Source organism: Pelophylax lessonae (assembly GCF_965119305.1).
Source record: "Pelophylax lessonae genome assembly, chromosome: 2".
Taxonomy (NCBI): domain Eukaryota; kingdom Metazoa; phylum Chordata; class Amphibia; order Anura; family Ranidae; genus Pelophylax; species Pelophylax lessonae.
The window spans coordinates 719,647,530-719,672,696 of record NC_138769.1 but is presented as its reverse complement, the minus strand read 5'-3'; the positions used below and the strand labels follow the sequence as shown (position 1 = coordinate 719,672,696).

General features: G+C 48.1%; 1 protein-coding gene across 1 annotated transcript in view; it reads left to right on the top strand.

Annotated features, from left to right (window-relative positions):
• The window catches only part of P4HA3 (prolyl 4-hydroxylase subunit alpha 3), a 140,715-nt gene that overhangs the window by 50,726 nt on the left and 64,822 nt on the right, over positions 1–25,167 (top strand). Inside the window, exons 3-4 of the mRNA XM_082247764.1 lie at positions 6,457–6,680; positions 13,445–13,594. Of these exons, the coding sequence (XP_082103890.1) occupies positions 6,457–6,680; positions 13,445–13,594 (374 nt within the window). The remainder of the gene's footprint in view (positions 1–6,456; positions 6,681–13,444; positions 13,595–25,167) is intronic.

Here is a 25,167-nt window from a genome sequence, read left to right as displayed (position 1 = left end):
CCTTCATTTTCTTGAAGTTGGAACTGTTGTTACATGTACCAAGCCATGAGTCAGAAGTAACAAATAATTGTAAATGTTATTGTTGAAATTGTTAACTTAAAATTCCAATAAAAATTACTTAAAAAAAAAAAAAATCCACAAGGGGGCAGTACACATGGGAGGATGTGATGTCACAAGGGGGCAGTACACATGGGAGGATGTGATGTTTGACAGCGGGCTCTGCATTACTTGTCCCCACCACTGAGTCAGGAACAATTGGTTCCATCTGCTGGAAGCGGCGGTATTTTTTGGTGGACTATGAGTGTTTGCCCTTCAGTTTCCTCTTCCTGTTTGTTGAAGGGGGCGGGCACTTCTTAATTTGAGATAACCGATTGGTCAAGCAGGCTCTTATATACTGGCAGATGTACGCCGGTGTTCCGTGAGAATTACCTACCCGTGAGAAAAACCTACCCTCGTCACTTCCGGTTGCACGGCACTGTTTGTAATGCGGCGTTTACATTAAAACAGCTGTGCTGCAATACGAGTCATCTCCACTCCTATCCCTGTCACTTCCCTCATCTCCGATAGTAAATATAAAAGCGGCGGCGGGTGTATGAAAAGATAAATCACAGAGCCGCCAGCCACTTTTATATTTACTAGCCGACATGAGGGAAGTCACAGGGAAAGGAGCGGAGATGACTCGTATTGCACCCGAGATGTTTTGATGTAACCGCCGCGTGGGTAGGTTTTTTTTCACGGAACACAGTGATAATTTCATTCTAGTGCGCATGCTGTTACATTACGTATCCGGAGCTGTGAGCATGCGCACTGCTGCGCTGCTCAGCTGTTCCTGGCCGGAAGTGACGAGGGTAGGTTTTTCTCACGGGGTAGGTAATTCTCACGTTACACCGGATTCCACCCCTTGCTGAAGAAGTCGATAGCTCTGAGCGCTGACGTAACGCGTACAGGGGGGCGGAGCCGTGCTGTGGACGTCACACCCTTCCATGGAAACATTGCTGTATCGCACTTGTATACTACAGCGTTTTGTGAGTACCCTGATTTTCAATTAAACTTCTGCCTGATCAAGTTATACAGAGAGCACTAGATTTCTTTGCTTTGTTCCCCTTTTTTTCATCTATGGCCCTGTGATATGGATGGATGAGCTGTTCTGATCCCAGACCCTCTTGTTCATACCTTGTTGCTGATAACTGATTACCCCTGTTAGGGGACTGCTTTGTCTGACCCTGGGTGGCACCTGGGTCAGACATTAAGGTGAGAGGCTTGCACTTCTGGTGGTGGATTTTCTCACAGTCACTGAGAAGTTTTGCTCACCTTTGTGTTGGAGGAGTCCTTTATCTAGAGATCACAGCACTTTATATACACGTGGATTTTTATATATGTTATTTCCGAAAGGACTTATTCAATATTCATGTCACGTTTTTAATCACATGGACTTTTGTTGCAATATTTTGAGATTGAATATCTTTAATATTTTTCATTTGCACTTTGATTTAGCGCAACACATATTATTTACTGAATCATTTATTTGTGTAGTGGGATCGCATTTAGTGTTTGCAGCTGATCACATTTTTTTAGGTTTCTTACTGCGCTGATAGTTTTTCACATTTGTTCTTCCCCAAAAGAGACCGGCTTCTATAAATACTGTAGAATCGGTGAGTGGGATAGTAACCTGTTGTGACATATTGACTGACCTTGCAGCAGTTCTATTGGAAAGCAAGATTGTCCTACCACCCTAAAGGCACCACCTATTACTCCTTAACCTTCTTCAACAGTCCTGCTGCTCAGAACTGTACTCTTGGATATCTGAGAAATATCTAACACTATACCCTTGATAATTAACCCTTTACTGTACACCCCTCCACTCAGTGCTCTTAGGAAAATAGTGCTCTACAAACCGTTTCCTTGTTGCAAAAACTATTCCTACACCAATGTCTTCAAGAGCCCCAACGTAGCCAGCAGAAGACTTACTTAACCACTTAAGCCCCGGAAGATTTTACCCCCTTCCTGACCAGGGGGTATTTTGCGATTCGGCACTGCGTGACTTTAACGGACAATTGCACGGTCGTGCGACGCTGTACCCAAATGAAATTGACGTCCTTTTTTTCCCACAAACAGAGCTTTCTTTTGGTGGTATTTGATCACCTGTGCGATTTTTTGATCATGCGCTATAAACAAAAAAAGAGCATCAATTTTGCAAAAATAACAATATTTTTCACATTGAAATTCCCCCCCAAAAAAATGTAAAAATCAAAATTTTTTAACATTTTCGGCCAATTTGTTTTATGCTACATATGTTTAGTAAAAAAAAATCACAAAAAGCGTATTTTGATTGGTTTGCGCAAAAGTTATCGCGTTTACTAACAAAGGGAAAGATTTTTGTAATTTTTGTTGTTTTTTTTTTTAATGCGTAATGGCGGCGATCTGCGATTTTTTTTGAGGTACTGCGACATTGCGGCGGACAGATTGGACCCTTGACTGACATTTTTGACACTTTTGTGGTTACCAGTGACATTACTGCAGTAATCAGTGCTATACATATGCACTGTTACTGCAAAATTACACTGGTAGTGAAGGGGTTAACTTTATTTGAGAGGGAGGGGCTGTGTGTGTCCCTAGGGGCGTGATTCTAACTGTGATTGGCTGACTGTTGAGCTGTAGAAACAGTGATCAACGGTTCTACATAGTAGAACCGTGTGATCACAGTTTCTACACAGGGGAGAATGACAGGCGGCTTGTTTACACTAGCCGCCTGACTTTCTCCCTCTGCAGCGGCGATCGCAGAGTGACCGGCGGACATCGGGTCCGCCGGTCACACGCGCGGGGGGGTCCGTGACCACGCGGGAGCGTGCCTCCGGCGGCGCGCGCTCGCTCCCTAGACCCTCACAGGCTAGCGACGTAGCCCTACGTCACTTTGCCTGTGAGGGGCTGATTGCCGACGTAGATAGTCATTAGGCAGTCGGCAAGTGGTTAAAGGACTGTGATAGAGTACCCGTTATCCTGCATAGTCAAGAGTTAATTATTACCTTGAAGTCAATAAATTATGGCCTAGGCCTAGCTTCCTCCGTCTTTGCAGAGGTCAAGGTAAAAACAGAGGACCTATCGCTTCTCGCCTTTTTGGCCAAGATTAAGTGTAGTATCTGTTCTTATCAGTTTGAACAGAGCGAGAAAGTTAGTCCATGCCGGTTAGTACTGCTCCTGGATGTAATTGGTAAGGAATGGTGATGGTGGTGGGAGGGCCTTTTCCTCCTGGGTTTAATCTGGCCTTGCAAAAGGCTTGTCCCCAGTTGAAGGCAAGCTCTCCCTAAGCCGTCTAAGTTCTGATGCCTCCTGGTAGGGATGGGACTGCACTGGTCTGACAGAGGGTTGGGACCCAAAAAAAGCCCGTGGTGTATGTGCCCCTGGGGTGGCAGCACAGGGGTGCCTTGATTCTCACGGTGGGGGAGCTCACCTAGAGTTTTTCGGCACCTTGGTCACTGCACCATACACACTTTTTTCGCAGCTGCCTCTTGGGACGGGCCTTTTGGCTGGGATCAGAGGAATTTTTTATTCCTGGCCGAAGGGCCTGTCAAGGTCCTGCACCTTGACACTCCAGCACTTCTCCCCTTCCCCTTCCTCCTTCCCCCTCCCCCACTCTTGTGTTTGTGTGTTTTTCTTTGTTGTTTTCTAAATTTCTATCTCACTTTTTTCATGATGAGTGGGGTGTGGGTCCTCAGGCCTACCTTGAAAGTCTTGGGAGGGGGGTGGATATGGCCTTTTGGCTTAGTTCACCCTCTCTCATGGGGTCTCCCTTCGGGGGAGCCCCACCTAGTACTTGGGGTGGGCTGTTTCGGCAGTCCTCCCAGAGAACAGGGTCTGCCTGGTTTCGGCCAGGCAGGACCATGTGAAGTACCTCAGTCCCTGTCAGGAGTCTTGCGCCCCAGGGGATCAAGGTCAGGGTCTGTCCTCTTCGGAGGTGGACCGTTCACACACCCTGTGCACTTTTTGTGTTTTTCATGTTTGCGTGTGTGCACTTTTTTATGCACTGGGTTTAAAAAAAAAAAAGAACAGATTCCTGAATGGATACTTCTTTAGAGAACAAAATTGCATGAACGTGCTGACAAGGAGACTGCTAATTGGAGGAAAGAGAAGAGAGATGAGCTAATCATTCTTCATTGTAATCAGGGGGAGAATGCTGCGCTCAATGAAAATGGAGAATAAAATGGCAAAAAATAGCATATGAAATGACACGAGAAATAGCAGCTAGAACACTGGACTTATAGAAATCCCAATCGAATGTACATTAAATAGTGCAGCGCTAAGAACATCTAAATTTAAATCATGTATTCAAAAGCAATGGTGCAGTGTGGTTAGCAACTAGACCAAACAGAAGTATACATAAAAACATGAGTCCATTAAATCTAAAACAAACGGATCCTCCAACATGCAGAGATGGTAGAAAGTCCAAATCAGGGAAGAGATCCCAAGATACGGTGAGCAGAAATGGAAAACACCCGTGCAGATGAATAAGGTGGCTGCTTACCACAAATAATGGGCCTCCAAATTAATGGACAGGCCACTCAAGCATGAGGTAATAACCCTTTTGAGATGGACTCTCTCCTCCACTTCAGTAAAGCTGGATCACCTCCATATATTCCTATATCTCCCAGGATATCTCGCTCAGTCACAAATAGATGGATGACTCCAGTGTAAGTGGCGGTATGCAGGGGATAAAGGAAATCATAGCATAATCCAGTATTGGCAAATTCATCAAGTTTATTCAAAGTTCTACTTACATATTTGTAGAAACAAGCATGCAGACAGTTTAAAATTTGCGGCGTCCCGCAATGGTAAAAACGAGCCGCGTCTAGGGGGCGTGACAAGCGCGATGTCTGGAACCTCCCGACCGGTTTCGTCAGAATGACGTAGTCAGGGGCGTGGTTACCGGACATCACGGTCACGCCTAACATATACCCCGTGCGCTCGTCACTTCCGGGTGATCAACCAATCAAGGTAGGTGTAGGGCGGAAGTAACGCACATGTAGCTTGGCCGATGAGGGCGGAAGTGACATGCTATAAATGCGATGTCTATACACTAAAGGGCCAGGCCTGAAAGTGGCCCCTATAGCCTTAAACATCTTAAATATTTGTGTCTGTATATTAAGATAGCATCTGAGCCATGTTAACCAAAATGTAAAAACGGCCCGGATGAAAAAATTAAGCGATACAAGGAAATTGGCAACCAATACTAAGGGGCTCCATCTGGTGGCCATAAAGTATATTGCCAGCAGTGGAATATCCAATTAAGGGCTCTTTCACACGGGCGGTCCGATCAGATACGCCTGTCAGTTTTTTAGGCGGATCTGATCGGATCCTCCATGCAGCTCTATGGGGCAGCGGGTGTCAGCGGAGGTCACCTCCGCTGACACCCGCTGCCATCCGCATCCGATCCTGTGCTGAAATCTGGACGGATGGAAACCCTATTTTTCCATCCGTTCAGTAATCGGAGCAGAGCGGATCTGATGAGAGCGGACAAGCGGTCCGCTCTCCTCCGATCCCCCATAGAGGGCAGCGGGTGCTGAGACACCTCCCTCTCCGCTCTGCAAGCGGAGACGGAGCTGTCATCCGCCCGGCTCAGCGGGGATCGCGGATCGATCCCCGCTGAGCAACACGGCTCCTTTCACACGGCCGCTCCGTGTGTCCGCAAATCATCCAATCCGTTTGCGGATGATTTGCGGACATCAATGTAAGTGAATGGCACTGCGGATGTCAGCGGAATACCATCCGCTGACATCCGATTTTCCTCCTTTCAGTTCTGTTCCGTTTTTTGGAACGGAACAGAACCCCATTTTTCCATCCGTGTAAAAAACGGAAAGGAAGGAAAATCGGATGTCAGCGGTGTCATCCGCTGACATCCGCAATGCCATATACTTACATTATGTCCGCATATCATCCGCAAACGGATGGGATGATATGCGGGCATACGGAGCGGATGACACAAATGTCATCCGCTCCGTGGAAAAAAAAAAAAAAAAGTCCCGCAGCGGACTACAGCAGCGGAGCGGCCATCTGAAAGGAGCCTAAGGCAGAAATCATAGGCCAAAATACATATTGCAATTTGCAACACTTTTCCCATTCTTCATTGTCCAATCACATACTAGGGGCAGGTAGTTGACTGAGCTCTAGCGCTCTAGTTGCAGTAGAGAAAAATCAGGTCAACACTACTGGCTGTGTTGCCTGCCAGAGATGTTTAAATCTCAGGACTGGATGGGTAGGAATACAAATCCTTTGGGAGGTATAATTGCTCCTATATACTGTATGTATTTCATCTGTGAATTTAGCCATTTGCCAACCCTATTGCATTATGATTGCAAATTGTTTTTACTTGTAGTGGGTATTAATACCTCTCACAAATATAAAGTAACCAGTCTTGCAAGTCTGTCAGCCAATTTCAGTTCAGTATTCTCCCTTATTTCCCAGTTCTGAAGGACGGCTATGAGAAGATGGAGAAATATCTGCCCATACCAGAGGATGTGGAAGGAGCAGCCAAAGCCCTCATGAGGCTCCAGGATGTCTACTCCCTGAATGTGAAGGACTTGGCCAAAGGAGTCTTCCAGAGCGGACCCAACTCACACTTCAATCTCCAGTACAGGCCGGACCAAGTGTGTGCCATGTCAGCTGATGACTGCTTCCATATAGGCAAGGTATACACAATCTACCACCATATACATAGATAGGTAAACCATACCTCGCAACTTTTGAACTGCAGAATTAGGGACACTTGATGGAGGAATTAATCTAGCAAAATGTGGGTGTGGTTAAACACTTAATAGCTTCCATGTACCTATACGGGGGTCAGCAGGGCAGGGCCAAGGGGTCAGCATGGCAGAGAAGAATGGTCACAAGGGCAGAGGACAGGGAGTCAGTAGGGCAGGGTACAGGGGTCAGCAGGATGGTGGACAGGGAGTTAGTAGGCAGGGCCGCTGATAGGGGGGGACCACCAGCCCTCTTGTAGGGGGCCCGAGCACACAGGGGGGCCCACACAGAGAGGGGGATTAGTGATGGACAACAAATACAGAAATCTTCCTCCAGCACCTGAATCTGATCTGTCCCTCTCCCTGCTTTTAGCTTTTCTGTTGAGAAACAGACAGTCGTCCCTCACTAATCCCCCTCCCTGTGTGGGCCCCCCCTCCCTCCCAGCACTTATCTCTGCTCAGGAGTTTATTTGTAACTTTGTTTCTCTCTCTCTGTCTCTCTGATCTCTGAGCTCCAACTGCCCAGCCTGTATATTTTTCTCATCTCATCTTCTTTTTTACTTAACATAGTTTTTTTTTTTTTTAAGATTTAGCAGGAATTATGGGAGTTATGTTATAATTGTGTCTGATAATAGTGATTTTGTTGTAATTTTAGCTAAATATATCTTTAATATTTTCTTGGGGGGGGCCTGCCAGGTAGTCTGTACGGGGCCCCGCGATTTCTAACAGCAGCCCTGTTAGTAGGGCAGGGTACAGGGGTCAGCAGGATGGTGGACAGGGAGTTAGTAGGGCAGTGGACAGGGGTCAGCAGGATGGTGGACAGGGAGTTAGTAGGGCAGTGGACAGGGAGTTAGTAGGGCAGTGTACAGGGGTGAGCAGGATGGTGGACAGGGAGTTAGTAGGGCAGGGTACAGGGGTCATGGTGGACAGGGAGTTAGTAGAGCGGTGTACAGGGGTCAGCAGGATGGTGGACAGGGAGTTAGTAGGGCAGTGGACAGGGAGTTAGTAGGGCAGGGTACAGGGGTGAGCAGGATGGTGGACAGGGAGTTAGTAGGGCAGGGTACAGGGGTCAGCAGGATGGTGGACAGGGAGTTAGTAGGGCAGGGTACAGGGGTCAGCAGGATGGTGGACAGGGAGTTAGTAGGGCAGTGTACGGGGGTCAGCAGGATGGTGGACAGGGAGTTAGTAGGGCAGTGTACAGGGGTCAGCAGGATGGTGGACAGGGAGTTAGTAGGGCAGGGTACAGGGGTCAGCAGGATGGTGGACAGGGAGTTAGTAGGGCAGTGTACAGGGGTCAGCAGGATGGTGGACAGGGAGTTAGTAGGGCAGTGGACAGGGAGTCAGTAGGGCAGGGTACAGGGGTCAGCAGGATGGTGGACAGGGAGTTAGTAGGGCAGGGTACAGGGGTCAGCAGGATGGTGGACAGGGAGTTAGTAGAGCAGTGTACAGGGGTCAGCAGGATGGTGGACAGGGAGTTAGTAGGGCAGTGGACAGGGAGTTAGTAGGGCAGGGTACAGGGGTCAGCAGGATGGTGGACAGGGAGTTAGTAGGGCAGGGTACAGGGGTCAGCAGGATGGTGGACAGGGAGTTAGTAGGGCAGTGGACAGGGAGTTAGTAGGGCAGGATACAGGGGTCAGCAGGATGGTGGACAGTGAGTTAGTAGGGCAGGGTACAGGGGTCAGCAGGATGGTGGACAGGGAGTTAGTAGGGCAGTGTACAGGGGTCAGCAGGATGGTGGACAGGGAGTTAGTAGGGCAGTGTACAGGGGTCAGCAGGATGGTGGACAGGGAGTTAGTAGGGCAGGGTACAGGGGTCAGCAGGATGGTGGACAGGGAGTTAGTAGGGCAGTGTACAGGGGTCAGCAGGATGGTGGAGAGGGAGTTAGTAGGGCAGTGTACAGGGGTCAGCAGGATGGTGGACAGGGAGTTAGTAGGGCAGTGTACAGGGGTCAGCAGGATGGTGGACAGGGAGTTAGTAGGGCAGTGTACAGGGGTCAGCAGGATGGTGGACAGGGAGTTAGTAGGGCAGTGTACAGGGGTCAGCAGGATGGTGGACAGGGAGTTAGTAGGGCAGTGTACAGGGGTCAGCAGGATGGTGGACAGGGAGTTAGTAGAGCAGGGCACAGGGGTCAGCAGGACAGGACTCAGTAGGGCAGGGTACAGAGGGTCAAATCCCCCCATTCTTCCTCTTAACCAAAATGCCCCCACCCCCTCCTAGCACAAATCCCCCCCTCCACATTCCTCCTCCTAGCAAAAATCCTTCCCCGCCAAATGAACCTTCACTGTGATCTTTACCCTCTCTCCACCATCCCCCCCCCCCCCCCCATTGTAGTCTCAATACAATTTCCCACCTGTAAGTTCTATCCCCAAACTTACAGGCAGGAAATCACTGGGGTGGGGGAGAGGCTGCGGGCTGTGCTCTCCCCCTCCTGTCATACAAGTTCTCCTTCATACAGCACATGATACCAAATCCATAGATCCGATTGCACATTGTATGATTACAGCCCTATCCACATTTCCTGCTGCCGAAAGATGAGCAGCTCTTGAAGGACATAGGGAGAGCTAATCATGCCATGTACAGTCCGATCTATGGATCACCTGCCATATGGAGGATTGCTGGAATGACAGGGAAGGGAGAGCACAGCCGCTGTCACTTCGCTCAGTGTCCAGGTATACTATCTATGGGGGACCAGCCTGGGGGGGCAGGGGCAAAATATATTGTCTTTTTTATTTTAAACTCTTTTTGTGAGGTTAATATGAAACTATGCATATGAATATATACATTTCTTATTTTCAACCAGCCAATTCCTGCTGGAAAAAAAATGTAGTTTATAGACCTCAATAGAAAAAGCTGAAATTTACAAATACATTTAAGTCATTGCAGTGGCTTCTCCTCATCCCTCCTCCTTCAGAGCAGTGACACCTCCAACAAAGTAATAACTCCTCCCCATCCTCCTGCTTAACCACTTAAGCCCCAGCCCTATTTCGGACACTTTTTGTTCACGCGTTAAAACCAGTATTTGTTCCTAGAAAACTACTTAGAACCCCCAAACATTATATATATTTTTTTAGCAAAGACTCTGGAGAATAAAATGTCGGTCATTGCAATATTTTTTATCACGCGGTATTTGCGCAGCGGTCTTTAAAGCGCCATTTTTTTGGAAAAATTTTGAAAAATCACATTTCACTAATTTTAAAAAATACTAAACAGTAAAGTTAGCCCATTTTTTTGTATATTGTGAAAGAACATGTCCCGCCGAGTAAATAGATACCCAACATGTTACGGTTTAAAATTGCGCCCCCCCGTGGGATCGCGACAAACTACGGTCAATAGAGATCTCAATCTGCGACGCTTTAAATTTATTTAACGGTTACCAGTTTAGAGTTAGAGTGTAGCTCTTTTTTTTAAATTATTGCTCACGCTCTGGCGATCGCGGCGATTCCTCACATGTGTGCTTTGAACAGCGATTTAATTTGCGGCTCGACTTCCATATACGTTTTTTTTTGTGCGCGAGCTAACGGTGACGGGGGCGGCTAAATTTTTTTTTTTTTTTTTTTCCCATTTATATTATTTATTTTTTTAACTTTATTAAAGTTTAAAAAAAAAAAAAATCTGATCACTTTTATTGCTGTCACAAGCAATGTAAACATCCCTTGTGACACCAATATGTAGTGACAGGTACACTTTATAGAAGGATCGAGGGTCTAAAAGACCCCAAACCCCTCCACTGCACTTCCCTGTATGCAAAACGGCGAAAACGGCATTTTTGCATACAGCCGTTTTTCAAATTTGCCGCCTTTTGCAGCACAGTAACCCGGACGTGACGTCATGGACGCCGCCTCCGGGTTACGTCATCGGAGACCCGATCTAAGCCGTTTCCGGCATTCATCGGGACTCCATCCAGCCGGTGGACGTGCTGGCTGGGTGCTCGGGGCTCCCGGTGGGACGGGAGCCCCGAGCAAAGCCACGGAAGGCGGCGGGAGGGGGGGGACGTCCCCTCCCACCACCGATCAAGCGGCTCCCGATCGGTCGGTACCGACGGAAAGCCGACCGTCGGCTTCAAACCACGGTACCGGGATGGTGTCTCTAGCTAGAGGCATCATCCCGGTACACTACCGCAAAGTTTACTGACGTAGCCCTACGTTAGTATGCGGTAAGTGGTTAAGAGCAGTGTGGGGGGGGCGGATACCTAAATTTGACAGGTACCCGCTCCCCCCCCCAAAAAAAACATGCCAGGGTTATTGTTTAGTGTCACTCACAGGTTTTAGTACAGACAGGGCTGTACTGCAGGACAGAGCTGTGTAAATCCTAAGACTGGATGGACAGAAATACACATGACAGGTTAACCAGCTCCCTTATATGTATGACATCTGTGTGTTTAGCGGTTGTCTGGAGTTCTCCCTTAAGTTAATGTCGGAATGCCGAGGGAGCTGCGAATAATTTGGACATGTGTTCGGTAGCAAAGTCTGCAACCAATTCAATGTGAATCATCCTAAACTCGGAGCATATGTCCTGATGACTTTCCCTGGTGGGGAATGGCAGAAAATCTCAGTTTGCAACATCAGACATTTACAGCAGATTTTTATTGGGCGGAAAATGCCATTGTAGACTGAGAAAGAGCAGAGCTCTGACCTTCTGTGGGCTCCTTCCAGCAGGAAAACCGCAATGCAAATCAGATTTTCCTATTAACAGCGTTAGGGAGAGGCTGGATATTGTTTCCTGACATTGTCCAATATCAATCTATCCTCAATCCTATTGTCCTCTATCACACTGCCAGGAATCACAATCTCAGCCACAGCACACTTGATGGTTAAAGTGAATCAGCCTCCTAATTGGCTGCACTTACTGTCCATTAAAATGTTGAGCCAATCAGAATGCATCTAAGCTATTTAGTAGTTTATGCCTGCTCTTTTGATGCTCTCATGCTGGGCACACCAGTCTCCTTTCGAACCATTGAATGAAATGATCAATATTCTGATCACATCTATCAATTATCGCTTGGTTTTTATTACTAATTCAATCACTATAATTGATCTTGAGGCACTGAATAAAAGACGCGAGCAACCAGGAGCCATTGGAAAAGTAACATTGGACAGTAAACTGGTATTCTATGGAAGTAGCGGGTTTCCTTCAAAGGGTCAGTCCGGCTAAACATGATATTTCAGTTATAGGGGGATTTAGTCCATTGCTTGGATATTCCAAGAGAAGGAATTATAATGGGCACAGCAGGTGTACAGACCTGAAAACTCAACACAGGGATGGTGGTAACCCCTCATAATGGGCACAGCAGGTGTACAGACCTGGGAACTCAGCACAGGGATGGTGGGAACCCCTCATATTGGGCACAGCAGGTGTACAGACCTGGGAACTCAGCACAGGGATGGTGGGAACCCCTCATATTGGGCACAGCAGGTGTACAGACCCGGGAACTTAGCACAGGGATGGTGTGAACCACTCATAATGGGTACAGCAGGTGTAACAACCCAGGGACTCAGCACAGGGATGGTGGAGACCCCTCATAATGGGCACAGCAGGTGTACAGACCCAGGAACTCTGCACAGGGATGGTGGGAACCACTCATAATGGGCACAGCGGGGTACAGACCCAGGAACTCAGCACAGGGATGGTGGGAACCACTCATAATGGGCACAGCGGGGTACAGACCCAGGAACTCTGCACAGGGATGGTGGGAACCCCTCATAATGGGCACAGCAGGTGTACAGACCTGGGAACTCAGCACAGGGATGGTGGGAACCCCTCATAATGGGCACAGAAGGTGTACAGACCGGGGAACTCAGCACAGGGATGGTGGGAACCCCTCATAATGGGCACAGAAGGTGTACAGACCGGGGAACTCAGCACAGGGATGGTGGGAACCCCTCATAATGGGCACAGAAGGTGTACAGACCGGGGAACTCAGCACAGGGATGGTGGGAACCCCTCATAATGGGCACAGCAGGTGTACAGACCCAGGAACTCAGCACAGGGATGGTGGGAACCCCTCATAATGGGCACAGAAGGTGTACAGACCCAGGAACTCAGCACAGGGATGGTGGGAACCCCTCATAATGGATACCACAGATGTACAGATTATAGGACTCAGCAAAGGAAGGTGGGAACCCTTATAATGGATGCAGCATGTCAGGGACCAAGTAGAGAGAGTGACACACATAGATATCAGTAAAAATTTAGAAAACAAAAAATATCCAATAAAAACAAATTAAAAAGAATACAAAAAATATTTGTTTTAATGCAATAACTGTATATGCCTGAATCTGAGAGGAGCCCGATTCTTGTAATCCCCTGCCAAAGCAACTCTGAAATTGGGAAATGGAGAAACAGCAGCTTCATCCAATAAAATGCCTTGCTTTGACAGGAGCTGACAAATGTCATGCTGACAGCAGGAGAGAGCAGAGAGATGAGCTCATCAGTCTGCTGCTGCTTCTTTACTGGCCAATCACAGACTAGGGGTTGCCTATCTGTGTTGCTTAGCTGCAGCTGTGAAAATTCAGGCCAGCAGCCCTGTCTTGGGATTGGATGGGCAGTCTGTGGAGGACAAGACCTGTACATGTTACTGAACTGCAGTTCACATCTTACATTCGATGTGAGTTTTCTGATCAAACCCCTCTATGTCTTTGTTATGTAGTCAGTGAGATTTATTGTTAGATGGTAGAATTATGCCACCCCATAATAATGGGCTTCCTGTTCCCTAGGTGGCCTATGAGATGGACGACTACTACCACTCCATTCCATGGCTGGAAGAGGCGGTCAGCATGTTCCGGGGGTCCTATGGCAGCTGGCTCACTGAAGACGAGGGGTCCCTTGAAGATGCTCTGGATTATTTGGCATTTTCCTACTACAAGGTATGTTAAAGCTGAACTTCAGGCAGATATAAAAAGAAAATGAATTCAGGTCTATAATAACTAATACACCATTTAATGCAAGCAAGATACGTAACTGAACTTGACCTGGTATCAGCCTCTGTACAGGAAAGCTCAGACTGGGGGAAAGAGAAGCAGCACAAGGTACCAATCAGCTGTGCTGCCGCCCTCCTGTGCTAACAAGGTGATAGGTGGAGACAACAGAGTGACAAAGAGATGAGCTCCTTAACCCCCCCAGGCGGTATTCCCGAGTGTGGCTCGGGGGTTAATTTTCAGTACTAAAAGCGGTAACCCCGAGCCACACTCGGGATTACCCCAGAATCACACTCACCTTCCCTGCGATCCCCCGCCATCCTCCCCGCTGTCCTCCCCCCGCTGTCCTCCCCCGCCATCCTCCCCACCGTCTTTACCACCGGGAGTTTGACCATAGGTTTGAGGTCTTGGACACCCAAAGAAAACAAGTCCATTGCTGGAGTAGCAGGGATAGTGATGAGGTATATCTCCTTGATAAGGGTGTGTACCTGTTCCCAGACCTGGCAAATTCTGGGACACCCCCCACAGCATGTGGAACAGGGTTCCCCCCTCCCCACATCCTCTCCAGCAAAGTGGGGAATGATCAGAGGAAATTTTGGACAATCTATGAGGTGTAAGATACCATCTCAATAGTATCTTTTGAGAGGTTTCCCATAATGTGAGACATTTCGTAGAAGAGTAATTCGTTTTCAAAGCACTTTGCCAAATATCTTCGGAGAAAGAGACGCCCATGTCTCTCTCCCAAGATAGGATTGAAGGGGACTTCACAAAAACATTTTTGTTACCCAGTTGTCAGGGTCCGGACTGGCGGCAGATGAAGACACTAGGGGTGGATCCTCTGTGTCAGTGAGGGGATGGCGTGGACCGTACCAGAGGACCGGTTCTAAGTTGCTACTGGTTTTCACCAGAGCCCGCCGCAAGGCGGGATGGACTTGCTGCGGCGGTAGCAACCAGGTCGTGTCCTCCGGTAGCGGCTCAACCTCACTGACAGCTGAGACAGGCGTGGTACAGTAGGACAAGGCAAAGGCAAGGTCAGACGTAGCAGAAGGTCAGGGCAGGCGGCAATGGTTCGAAGTCAGGGGCAACGGCAGAAGGTCAGATACACAGGCAGGGCAATACACAAAACGCTTTCTCAGGGCACTAAGGCAACAAGATCCGGCAAGGACAGGAAGGGGAAGTGGGTTTATATGTGATTTTTACTGATTGGACCAGGCACCAATTAGTGGTGCACTGGCCCTTTAAATCTTAGTGCAGCGGCGCGCGCGCGCCCTAAGGAGCGAGGCCGCGCGCGCCGGGAGGAGGACAGGACGGGACCCAGCGTGCGCCGGGAGGAAGAGAGGACGGGACCCGGCAGGTCAGTGCCTTGGGATGCAGGGGGACAGCGCTCATGGTCGGGGACGATGACCGGAGCGCTGCTGCCCGCAGGACGCCACGAGTGCTCCGGGGAAGCCGCGGGACCCGGAGCGCTCGGCGTTACACCAGTAAATTATGGAACAGGAAATACCCTTAAATGTGGTCGCTGGTGACATTTGTTTTTAACCATAGTGACAAGAAAATCTGAGCAGGATGGAAGATTTTCCTTGAATGAAGAAAATTCTAACTGTGAATGTGGGGGGTTGTACATTTTGTAATAAAACCTATTCATAATTATTGGACTTCTATTTTAAGAGCGTTCAAACAAAATTAGTTGACTCAATGATGGCAAGAAAAAATGTTCTGACAAGCAATTTTTCTGAATTTCTTTGAATGTTTAAACAAAAATCTAACCAAATCTTTTACAAAATTGGTTCCCTGCCACTCACCGGCAACTAAGGACCACTGCTTTTACTGTGAGAATAGCAATTTCGTAGCAGCGGTTCAACACGCCCCCTGTGGAGCCACACCAGTAGCTCTGCAATCAGTAAAGCTAACCTTTCTTGCTGACTAAATAGGCTCTGACTCAATAGGGGGCGTGTCTAACCACTGTAGCAAGATCACTACTCTCATAAAGGGCCTATAGAGAGATATGTATACTGTTCAAAGTTATAGGCTTATTACCCGTGCCACAGAAAAATCCCCAGGTTCTGGTCCAACAACTGCAGCAAATCATCGCCTTTCAGGCTGCAGCAGCTTTTTAGCTTTGTTTATACAAAAAGTAAAAAATGGTGGTTTGGCCTTGTTTTTCTCCAGGCCATTAGACTTTTTTTCTCACCTCCAGTGCTAGTAGTGGGGTAGGAATTGGGGGTGCTAGTAGTGGGCGAGAATAGGGGAATGCTAGTATTGGGCAGGGCCGGTGCAAGGATTTTTGCCGCCCTAGGCAAAATAGAAATTGCCGCCCCCCCAATATGCTCTCCCGCCCCCCACCCCAAGATGCTGAAGGGGTTCATGGATAGGGGGAGCAGCGCCCCTAATGGACAGGCCGCCACTGGTTAAAACCCCTTCAGTGACCTACCGTAACTCACTTACCTCGGGGCAGGCTCCGACGGTGCCCCCTACTACGTTGCGCCCTAGGCGGCTGCCTAGGTCGCCTTACTGGTAGCACCGGCCCTGGTATTGGGGCAGCAGAGATGTGCCAGGCCCCCAGAATTAGCTAGACTTCTCAGAGGAGGGTGAGGACACTATTCTTACTACCAGATGGGCACCTCAACTGGCACCACCCATTGTTATAGGTTCCTTTAAATAGCCAACAGCAAGTGTGGAGTAAAGATATCAGCTCATTAGGTCTTGAAGGTACACTCCTGAATTCAATGGAGATGTCATATACGATCTCTGAAAAGTAAAGAATTCAAATCATCCTCAACGGCAGGGTCTGGCAGCCACATGTTAAATATTGGACATGTGTCAGGGGAAGAATTTCTGCAGCAAAAAAATGTCTTAGATTTTTTCTGATGAATCACATTTTTCAGATATTCTCTGTTGCTGCTGAAATAAAGAGGCACTGGTTTTCCCTGGGCTGTAAAGGCATCGTCACTCTACAGGACACCACTTTGTTCCCTACATTGAGTCTCAGACAGTATCAGTAGGGCCAGCATTAGGCAAATGGTTGAAGAAAAACCAAATGCCTCACTGTTGGTGGTCAGTGGGAGCAAAAATTCCAAGTGTCATTGATTAGTGCAGCCATTCTCAACCAGGGTTCCATGGAACCTAGGGTTCCTACAAATGTTTCCAGGGGTTCCTTGATCTGTGTCTGATTGACCTCCCATTTAATTGGCCCTGAGGCCAATGTCAGCAGCATGACACAAATGATCTTTTTTTCTGTCTATTGCAGGGTTGTAGTCTTCCTACTGTCCACCAGTTTACACTATAAATTGGTCCTCGTAAGGGTTTCTTGAGGCCTTAAATTTATTTTAGGGGTTAAGAAAGGCTGGGTTAGTGTGAGAAAAGTCCCCAGTGTCGTTGGTCAGTGGGAGTAAAATGATGGGCACCATTGGTCAATGGGAGAAAAATGATGGGCATCAATGATGTGTGTCAACATGGCTGCTTGTAGTCTCCATGAAGGGTACATGTAGGGTCGGTGCTTCCACTAGGCAAACTAGGCAGCCGCCTAGGGCGCATTGCCACCTAGGTACACAGCCAGGAGTCGGCAATCTCTCTCCATCATGAATGATTATTGTGAGCTGAGGGGAGAGGTGGCGGTAGGAAGAAGGGACAGAGAAAGATGCCAGGTTTCTTGGGCAGTGGCGGATCTATCAGGCCCTGGCTTTCCACTACTGTTGGAGGGGCCCCAAGAGGCAGGAATAGAGCCCACCAGAGTGCTGCCTGCATGATGATCCTCTTTAGCTGGAGCTGAACTGCCTTAACCCCAGGCAGGAAGTGACTCTCTGCACTGAGCTGGTCCCTGGGTGTTACATGGAGCATCCCTGGTATGAAAGGGAATCGGGGTCACCAGGTGTGCCATGGGGAATCAGAGTCACCAGGTGTGACATGGAGGATAGGGGTCACCGGGTGTGCCATGAGGAATTGGGGTCCCTGGGTGTGCCATGGGGGATTGGGGTCCCCAAGTGTGACACGGAGGAACTACGGGGTCCCCAGGTGTGACATGGAGGAACATCAGGGTCCCCAACTGTGACATGGAAAAACATCAGGGTCTGACATAGAGGAACATTGGGGTCACTGAGTATGACAGCATGACACGGAGGAACACGGGGGTCCCTGGGTGTGACATGGAGGAACATCAGGGTCAGTGGGTATGACAGCATGACATGGAGGAATATTGGGGTCCAAGGGTGTTACATGGAAAAACATCAAAGTCCCTGGGTGTGACACGTAGGGACATTAGGGTCCCCGGGTGTGACATGGAGGAATATGGGGGGTCACTGGGTATGAAAGCATAACATGGAGGAACCTTCAGATCAGGGTCACTGGGTATGACATAGAGGAGTATTTAACCCCTTCCCCTTTTTTTTTTTCTTGGGGGGGCGCAAGTAGCTGGTCTTGCCTAGGGCGTAAAATAGTCTAGCACCGGCCCTGGGTACATGTCAAAGCTTATATGAGATATTATGAATCGGGTTTAAAGCTATAAAAAGTTCATTGCATGTTCTACTCCAGGGTGCTGTTCCATTACAAACACATACACTGGGCATGGTATGTGGGCATTGGTTTTCACTTAACAGCATGCCCTTATTGTGTCATGGCCTAGTTTCATGTTGGGGAGCCTGTACACTCTTTAACTCCTCACCTGGGTTGGCGTTCTTAGTCTTAATGAGACACTAGGCTGGGAAACGGAATCCTTCCTGAGGACCAATGATGAGGCATCCCCAGGAGGCCCCTGACCTGGCCTAAACAGTATTATTTCCAAAAAACAAGAATATTTCTCCTGCGCTCGAGTGGTATGCGGGAAGGTGAATCTTCTAGGCGGTTTTATGACATAAATGAAGTGGTCTTGCTGCCCCCCTCAGGACCAAGGGTATCCAAAAGGCACTACAAGAAAACAACAAGAGAAGGGCGCACCGACCTTGTGCATTACCACTTAAAAGTTTATTAAAATCAAAGAAGGGTAGCGTACAATATACTCACAAACGTAGCATATGAACAAGCATATAGGAAATGGGCACCGCTCGCTTCCAGGACACTTCTCTACTGCTGGATAGCGTGATGGCGTCCTCAAAACCTGATGTGGCTTACGCGTTTCGAGGGAGGATTTTGGCGATTTTGGCTCTGAGGAAGAGGCTCCTCCCTCGAAACGCGTAAGCCACATCAGGTTTTGAGGACGCCATCACGCTATCCAGCAGTAGAGAAGTGTCCTGGAAGCGAGCGGTGCCCATTTCCTATATGCTTGTTCATATGCTACGTTTGTGAGTATATTGTACGCTACCCTTCTTTGCTGTTAATAAACTTTTAAGTGGTAATGCACAAGGTTGGTGCGCCCGTCTCTTGTTGTTTTCTAAACAGCATTATTAGCAGCCCATTTCATGCCTTCCCCAGTCCATACAGCAATGGACCCCAATAGCAGCCTCACCCAGTAATTGTTTTATATTCAGACGATGAAGGAAGAGTCCAAACAACAAAAGCCTTTTAACTATTTACCACAGTTGATTTACATGACTATATCCGCCCAGACATCCCAACGGTGACGGCACATTCTTTAGTTACAAACAGATAGTGAACAGCAGAAATGAGAGCCGAGTCCTGGAACAGCCAATACCTATTAGGGTTTGCCAGAGTCTGACAACCCATGCCAAAGGGATGTGAGTAGTCCCATTAGTCCTGCACCTCTCCTTTCATGCTCCCCCCCCAAAGGGGAAGCTCCCAGAAGCTAGATCGTCAAATATTATGTCTTTGCATGCCTTGGACCTTGCATTGCTTCCAATGATCAACCACCAGATGGACTCCCGACACCCTTTTTACACTGAGCCCACTTCCCTAAGATGCTCCACATGGGCAGGGCTGGCATATCCTCACTATCTATGGTACACCCTATTCACTACTTGGGGGACCACTGCTTACTCTTCACTACAGGGTTCCCAACTCTAACTATAGCAACATCTAGTGGTCAACTTGGGGAACTACACTGGCAACCTTGGTGTCCCTACAACACACCCTCTAGCTAGCTCCTGCAATTTGGAGGCAAAATAAATACTAACTTCTGGACAAGCCTGGATGCCACTGAACCTCTTTTGATCGCCCCAGCAGCATCTGTACAAGTTTCTGTTCTTAAAAGTGGCTGGATTATCGTTCCACAGCTAATTCTTTGCTCATCAATCACCATAGAGGGATGATGTGAATCTCAAATACAGAAAGTCTTACTTACCCATCGCTTTACAGCCTAAAAGTCTGCATTCCATAAATCCTTCATATCATTTTACATTATGTGCAGTAGAGCGTGACCATACCTGACATTTATTATAGAGCTGTTGGATGCTACAGATCTGATTACTTCTTCCCCAACTGCTTGCTGGAATAAGCATTAGCCAATCAGCAGATGGGACTAGGCGCTTAGCCCCAGAATGTGGAATTAATATTCTCTCACAACCTCGGATCTGGCTTGCAGTGTGGGAAGCTCAGAGCAATCATGGAAAAGCACAGATTTCTGTGTTGAATTTTTATTTTTAGTTTAGCCAAAACCACCATCATGTTTCTCTACCATTCTCTACCTATATAGCCTGGAATTTATTAAATTGCAATTAAATTTTCTTTTGGGGAAGGAAAAAAAACATTCTTTTCAGGTGAACTGTGGACTGTTCAATCATTTTATTAAATATTATTTAGTACTCTTGCCCAGGGCCGGTGCTAGACTGTTTTACGCCCTAGGCAAGATCAGCTACTTGCGCCCCCCCCAAAAATAAAATAAAAAGGGAAGGGGTTAAAAACTGCTCTATGTCATATCCAGTGACCCTGATCTGATGGTTCCTCCATGTAATGCTGCCATACCCAGTGACCCTCATATTCCTCCATGTCACACCTGGGGACCTTGATGTTCCCCTATGTCACACCCAGGGACCCTGATGTTTTTCCATGTCACATCCTGGGACCCCAATATTCCTCCATATACTGCTGTCATACCCACTGACCCTGATGTTCCTCCATGTCATACCCAGGGACCCCTGTGTTCCTCCATGTCATGCTGTCATACCCAGTGAACCCAATGTTCCTCTATGTCACATCAGGGGTCCCTGATGTTCCTCCATGTCATAGCCGGAGACCCTGATGTTCCTCCATGTCACACCTGGGGACCCTGATGTTCCTCCATGTCACACCTGGGGACCCTGATGTTCCTCCATGTCACACCTGAGGACCTTGATGTTCCTCCATGTAACACCTGGGGACCTCGTTTCCCGATGGCACACCAAGGGATCCCAATTCCTCATGGCACACCTGGTGACCCCGAACCCCTGTTACACTTGTGACCCCTCTCCCCCATGTCACACCTGGTGACTCCGATTCCCCATGGCACACCTGGTGACCCCAATTCTTTTTCACACCAGGGATCCTCAATGTCACACCCAGGGACCCCGATCCCCTGTTCTGGGAACACTCACTGGGCAGTATGAAGAGAGTGGCCCGCACTCTGCCCTCCTTCACCGTGATCCTGCTGATTCCTTCTCCCAGGACGCTCCTCTCCTGGACCACAGTGCTCACCACAGCTCCAACCGTCTCCTGGTGGAGGGAGAGCAGCAGTCAGAGAGCTCCGCATGTCCTTCATCACCATCATCCTCAGACCATTCCGGTGCCTCGTCACTTCTGCTCCAGTAAAGGTGCCGCCCTCCAGTGCTAAGCTCCGGCTCAGGTTCAGCTCTCCTCCACTCCCTGCTTAATACTGACTCAGGAAAATAAACGGCTGCCCACCAGCTCAGATTAGAGAGTCACTTCCCGCCCAGGGTTTAGGCCGCTCAGCTCCAGACGAAGAGGATCATCATGCAGGTAGCACTCCGGTGGGCTCCTTTCCTGCCCCTTGGGGCTCCCCCAACAATGGTGGAAAGCCAGGGCACTGCCCCAGACACCTGGCATCTTCTTCTGTCCCTTCTTCCTTCCCCACTGCCGCCCCTCCCCTCAGCTCACAAGGATCCTCGATGACGGAGAGTGAGTGCTGACTCGTGGCTGCGCCCCTAGGTGGCAATGCGCCCTAGGCGGCTGCCTAGTTTGCCTAGTGAAAGCTCCGGCCCTGCTCTTGCCTGCTTCTGTCCTGTAGATAAGAAAACCTGCCATGCCCATGATGAAAGTGCATGGCATACTCAAGAGGGAAGGTGTGCCTGTTGTAAACACATGGCCAATGTGTTGTAATGAGGAATGTTGTACATTTGGCATCCCTCTTGGTATGCAGCACCCTTGCCAAGTATCCCAAAAAAGTAAGAGGTACTGAAAGCCCAATGACAGCTCTGAGAATGCTTGCAATTTTAGTGCAAATGCTGTGCATTGCAAAGGATACATGCTTGGGGAAGAGGAACACGTTGTTATCCTTTGTGTTTGACCCTCACAGTGCAGGGAGGGAGGGCCACTGCCAGAGTAGTCTTTCAAAAATCCCAGAGTTTCAGCTTTCAAGTTCTAGGTAAGAACTAGGAGTGCACACCTGTGCATGTTCCTAGTTCTCAGACTCCATTCTAAAACAACAGCTTCACAAGTGATTGAGAACCAATCAGTACGATTTCCAATTATAGAGATAGCCATTGTGGTGATAACACATAGACATGAGGCTCATTCAGTAAAATAAACTTTTCCAGCCTGGTGGGTTATGTCCATTGCTGACATCAGTCAAGGTTCACAGTAGAAACATCTCCGCGCTATGGTTCTTGGCTCTCTTGCCACCCACGTTGAGTTTTGGGTGTTCCCGCTAGCTTTGGCAAGTTCTTTATTAACCCAGTTGTGTTCATACACATTTTGCTTTTTCCATAATGCCTCATTCTATGGATTCTTTCTCCTCGGCTTCCTATGATTTGTATTTCTCTGGTGCACTCCCCGGTCCTCCTGTTCCTTAGTTTCTTCAGCTGAGTTTTTCCAGATTTATAGGACTACATCAGCAGCCACTTTATAGACTTAGGCATAGGAGCGCGGATGAGAACACCATTGTGGAAGTTGGTATTGGCACACTATCTCAGCAATCTATGAGACCCTCAAGTTGTCCATTGTAGCTATCCCCATGATTAGGCTTCGGGGGGGGCAGAGCTAATGTGTTGGGGCCGTGGCCTGGCAGAAGCCCAGGCTGAGGCTCATGGGTCTGCTCCATGATGTGCAGTTCATGGACATTTTTTCTGCTATACTTGTCCATTGTAAGAGTTTGACAGCTCAGGGGAGTTATGGATTGACCTGAGTACTACCCTTGTTTGTCTTGACCCTGCTGGAACTTTGCATGCTTTGACCCCTGCTGTGTTTCCTGATGACTGACCTCATCTAGTTAGAAAATGACCTCTTGGCCTGGCTAGGTATCAGATGCTACTAGCATGGCCAACACAGGGACTGCACTCTAAAGCAGGCTATAGATGAGCTGAGAAATGTAGGAAATGTGTGCCAATCGTCCGATTGTTCCTTTTCCATATCATTAGTGTGCCAGCTGTGAGACACGATTTTCATGCCGCAATCGAAATTGCCTTATCCAATATGCTGTTTATTTTATTTTATTTGATTTTTAAATTAAACAATTGATGGCACAATCATATGAGCTATTTTCCTTTTTCGATCAACAGAACTTTCGTTTTTTGACTCATCTATGGCATGCTTTGAATTGCCTGCCACCCAACTACAGAGGCTCTGGTGAAGACCAGGTACTTCCAGAGTCTGTACCTTGGTGTAATTACCAAGGCAGGCATGCGTACCAGAGAACTCTGTTTTACCATTAAGGAGGTAGTAAACTGCACCTTTAAAAAGAAAAAAAAAATGTTAGCAACTGGGCTACCGTTAGCAACTGCAGCATGCATAATTTAACCTTTTACTCCTTGGCTCAGTCAATAAACAGTCTAGGGGTTGCAGTTGTTTTTGTGGTTTTTATTTAATTTAGGGATGGGAGAAGGGAAGAGTGGGACACTCCAGCTTGAACTATTTACAATGGTTGAGGACTCCTGTCTGAAGATGCAGCCAGGCTGCAGATCCACCTTGCCCCTAGATGAATCAGGATTACGTTTCTGTAAGATCACTTGTAAGGAAGACTTTCTTCGGGATACCCGCCTAGTACCCCCTTTCACTCCACCGACTGACACCTGTCCTCTGACTATGCTACACCGGGGTGGCCCCTCACAGGTCAGGCCCTTAGACACGATCCCCTTTACTCACGATACTGTTTTTCGAGGGTCTCCAGTATCTCAACCCCTTCCAGTCAGCTCTCCTTTCCTACTGGTCCCCAGGCTGACTGCCTGTGACCACGTGCCACCAATGCAGAGGAGAAGACAGCCGTCACCCTCCCTCTGGGACTCTGCTCACCAGCCAAAGACCCCGCAGCACATGTGCCCCTGGCTTTTATACCACACCCCACAATGCACTGAGACAATCAGTCTGTGCCAATCACTGAAGCTGTATCAAAGCCTGTGTACCCATTGGTCAGATTTCCTCCACTGTCCAATGTGCCTCCCCATTGGACCAGCGCAGAACACTCCCCAGACCAAATGAATCACACTGAGCACGATGAGCAGACCTAACTCATAGATCCTGCTCTCTGTTAAGCAGAAAGATATATAGATTTGCCTGCTGCTCCCCTGATAAGCAGACAGAGCCAAAACTATACTCACTCTCTAACACCTACCTAGGAGGGTGCTACATATGTATCACATGCTAGACATGTGTACTACCAAAAATGTTGTTTCATTTCATTTTCGTTTTTTTTTTTTTTTTATTGGATCATTCGTTATGATTGGCATCCGTAACTTCGGATAATTCGTAACTTCGGATGCATTCGTATTTGTTACATTCCCTTCATTTACATACGACATTCATTATCATTACTTCGGGCTCGGGAATAGAGTAAGCTTAATTAGATCGGGTGTGGTCTATGCCTACAGTAAACTCCCCTCCATCGCGGGGGTTACGTTCCAGACCCACCCACGATAACTGAAAATCTGCGAAATAGAAATACCCTATTTAAATACACAACATAGGCATGTTTTTATAACTTTTAAAAGTATTTTAAGGTCTTTAAACACACTTTTAAAACAAACAAAAGAAACACATTTAGACCCCGTTCACACTGGGGCGATCCGACTTGCCCGGGCGACCTCACAGGTCGCGGCGCGCAGCTCGCACCGCGACCTCGGAGCGGCCGGCACGGACTTCATAACATTGAAGTCAATGCAGGTCGCTCCAGGTCGCCCCAAAGAAGCTCCGGACCCTTTTTCTAAGTCGGAGCGACTTGTGTCACTCCTATTAGAACGGGTCCACAGCTTCTCTATGGCAGGCGACCTACGGCGACCTGTGAGGCGACCAGGTCGCCTCAGTGTGAACGGGGTCTAAAACACATAAAAGACAGAGAGAGAGCAAGAGCAATGGAAAACACAAAAATATTGTGCAAACAGTATAAAAAATAGAGTATGTACATACAGTACTCAGCAACAAAGAAGACGACGATGATGATGATGAAGCTCGGTTGTATGATGACGTTGATTAGTTATACTGCACAGCAAATA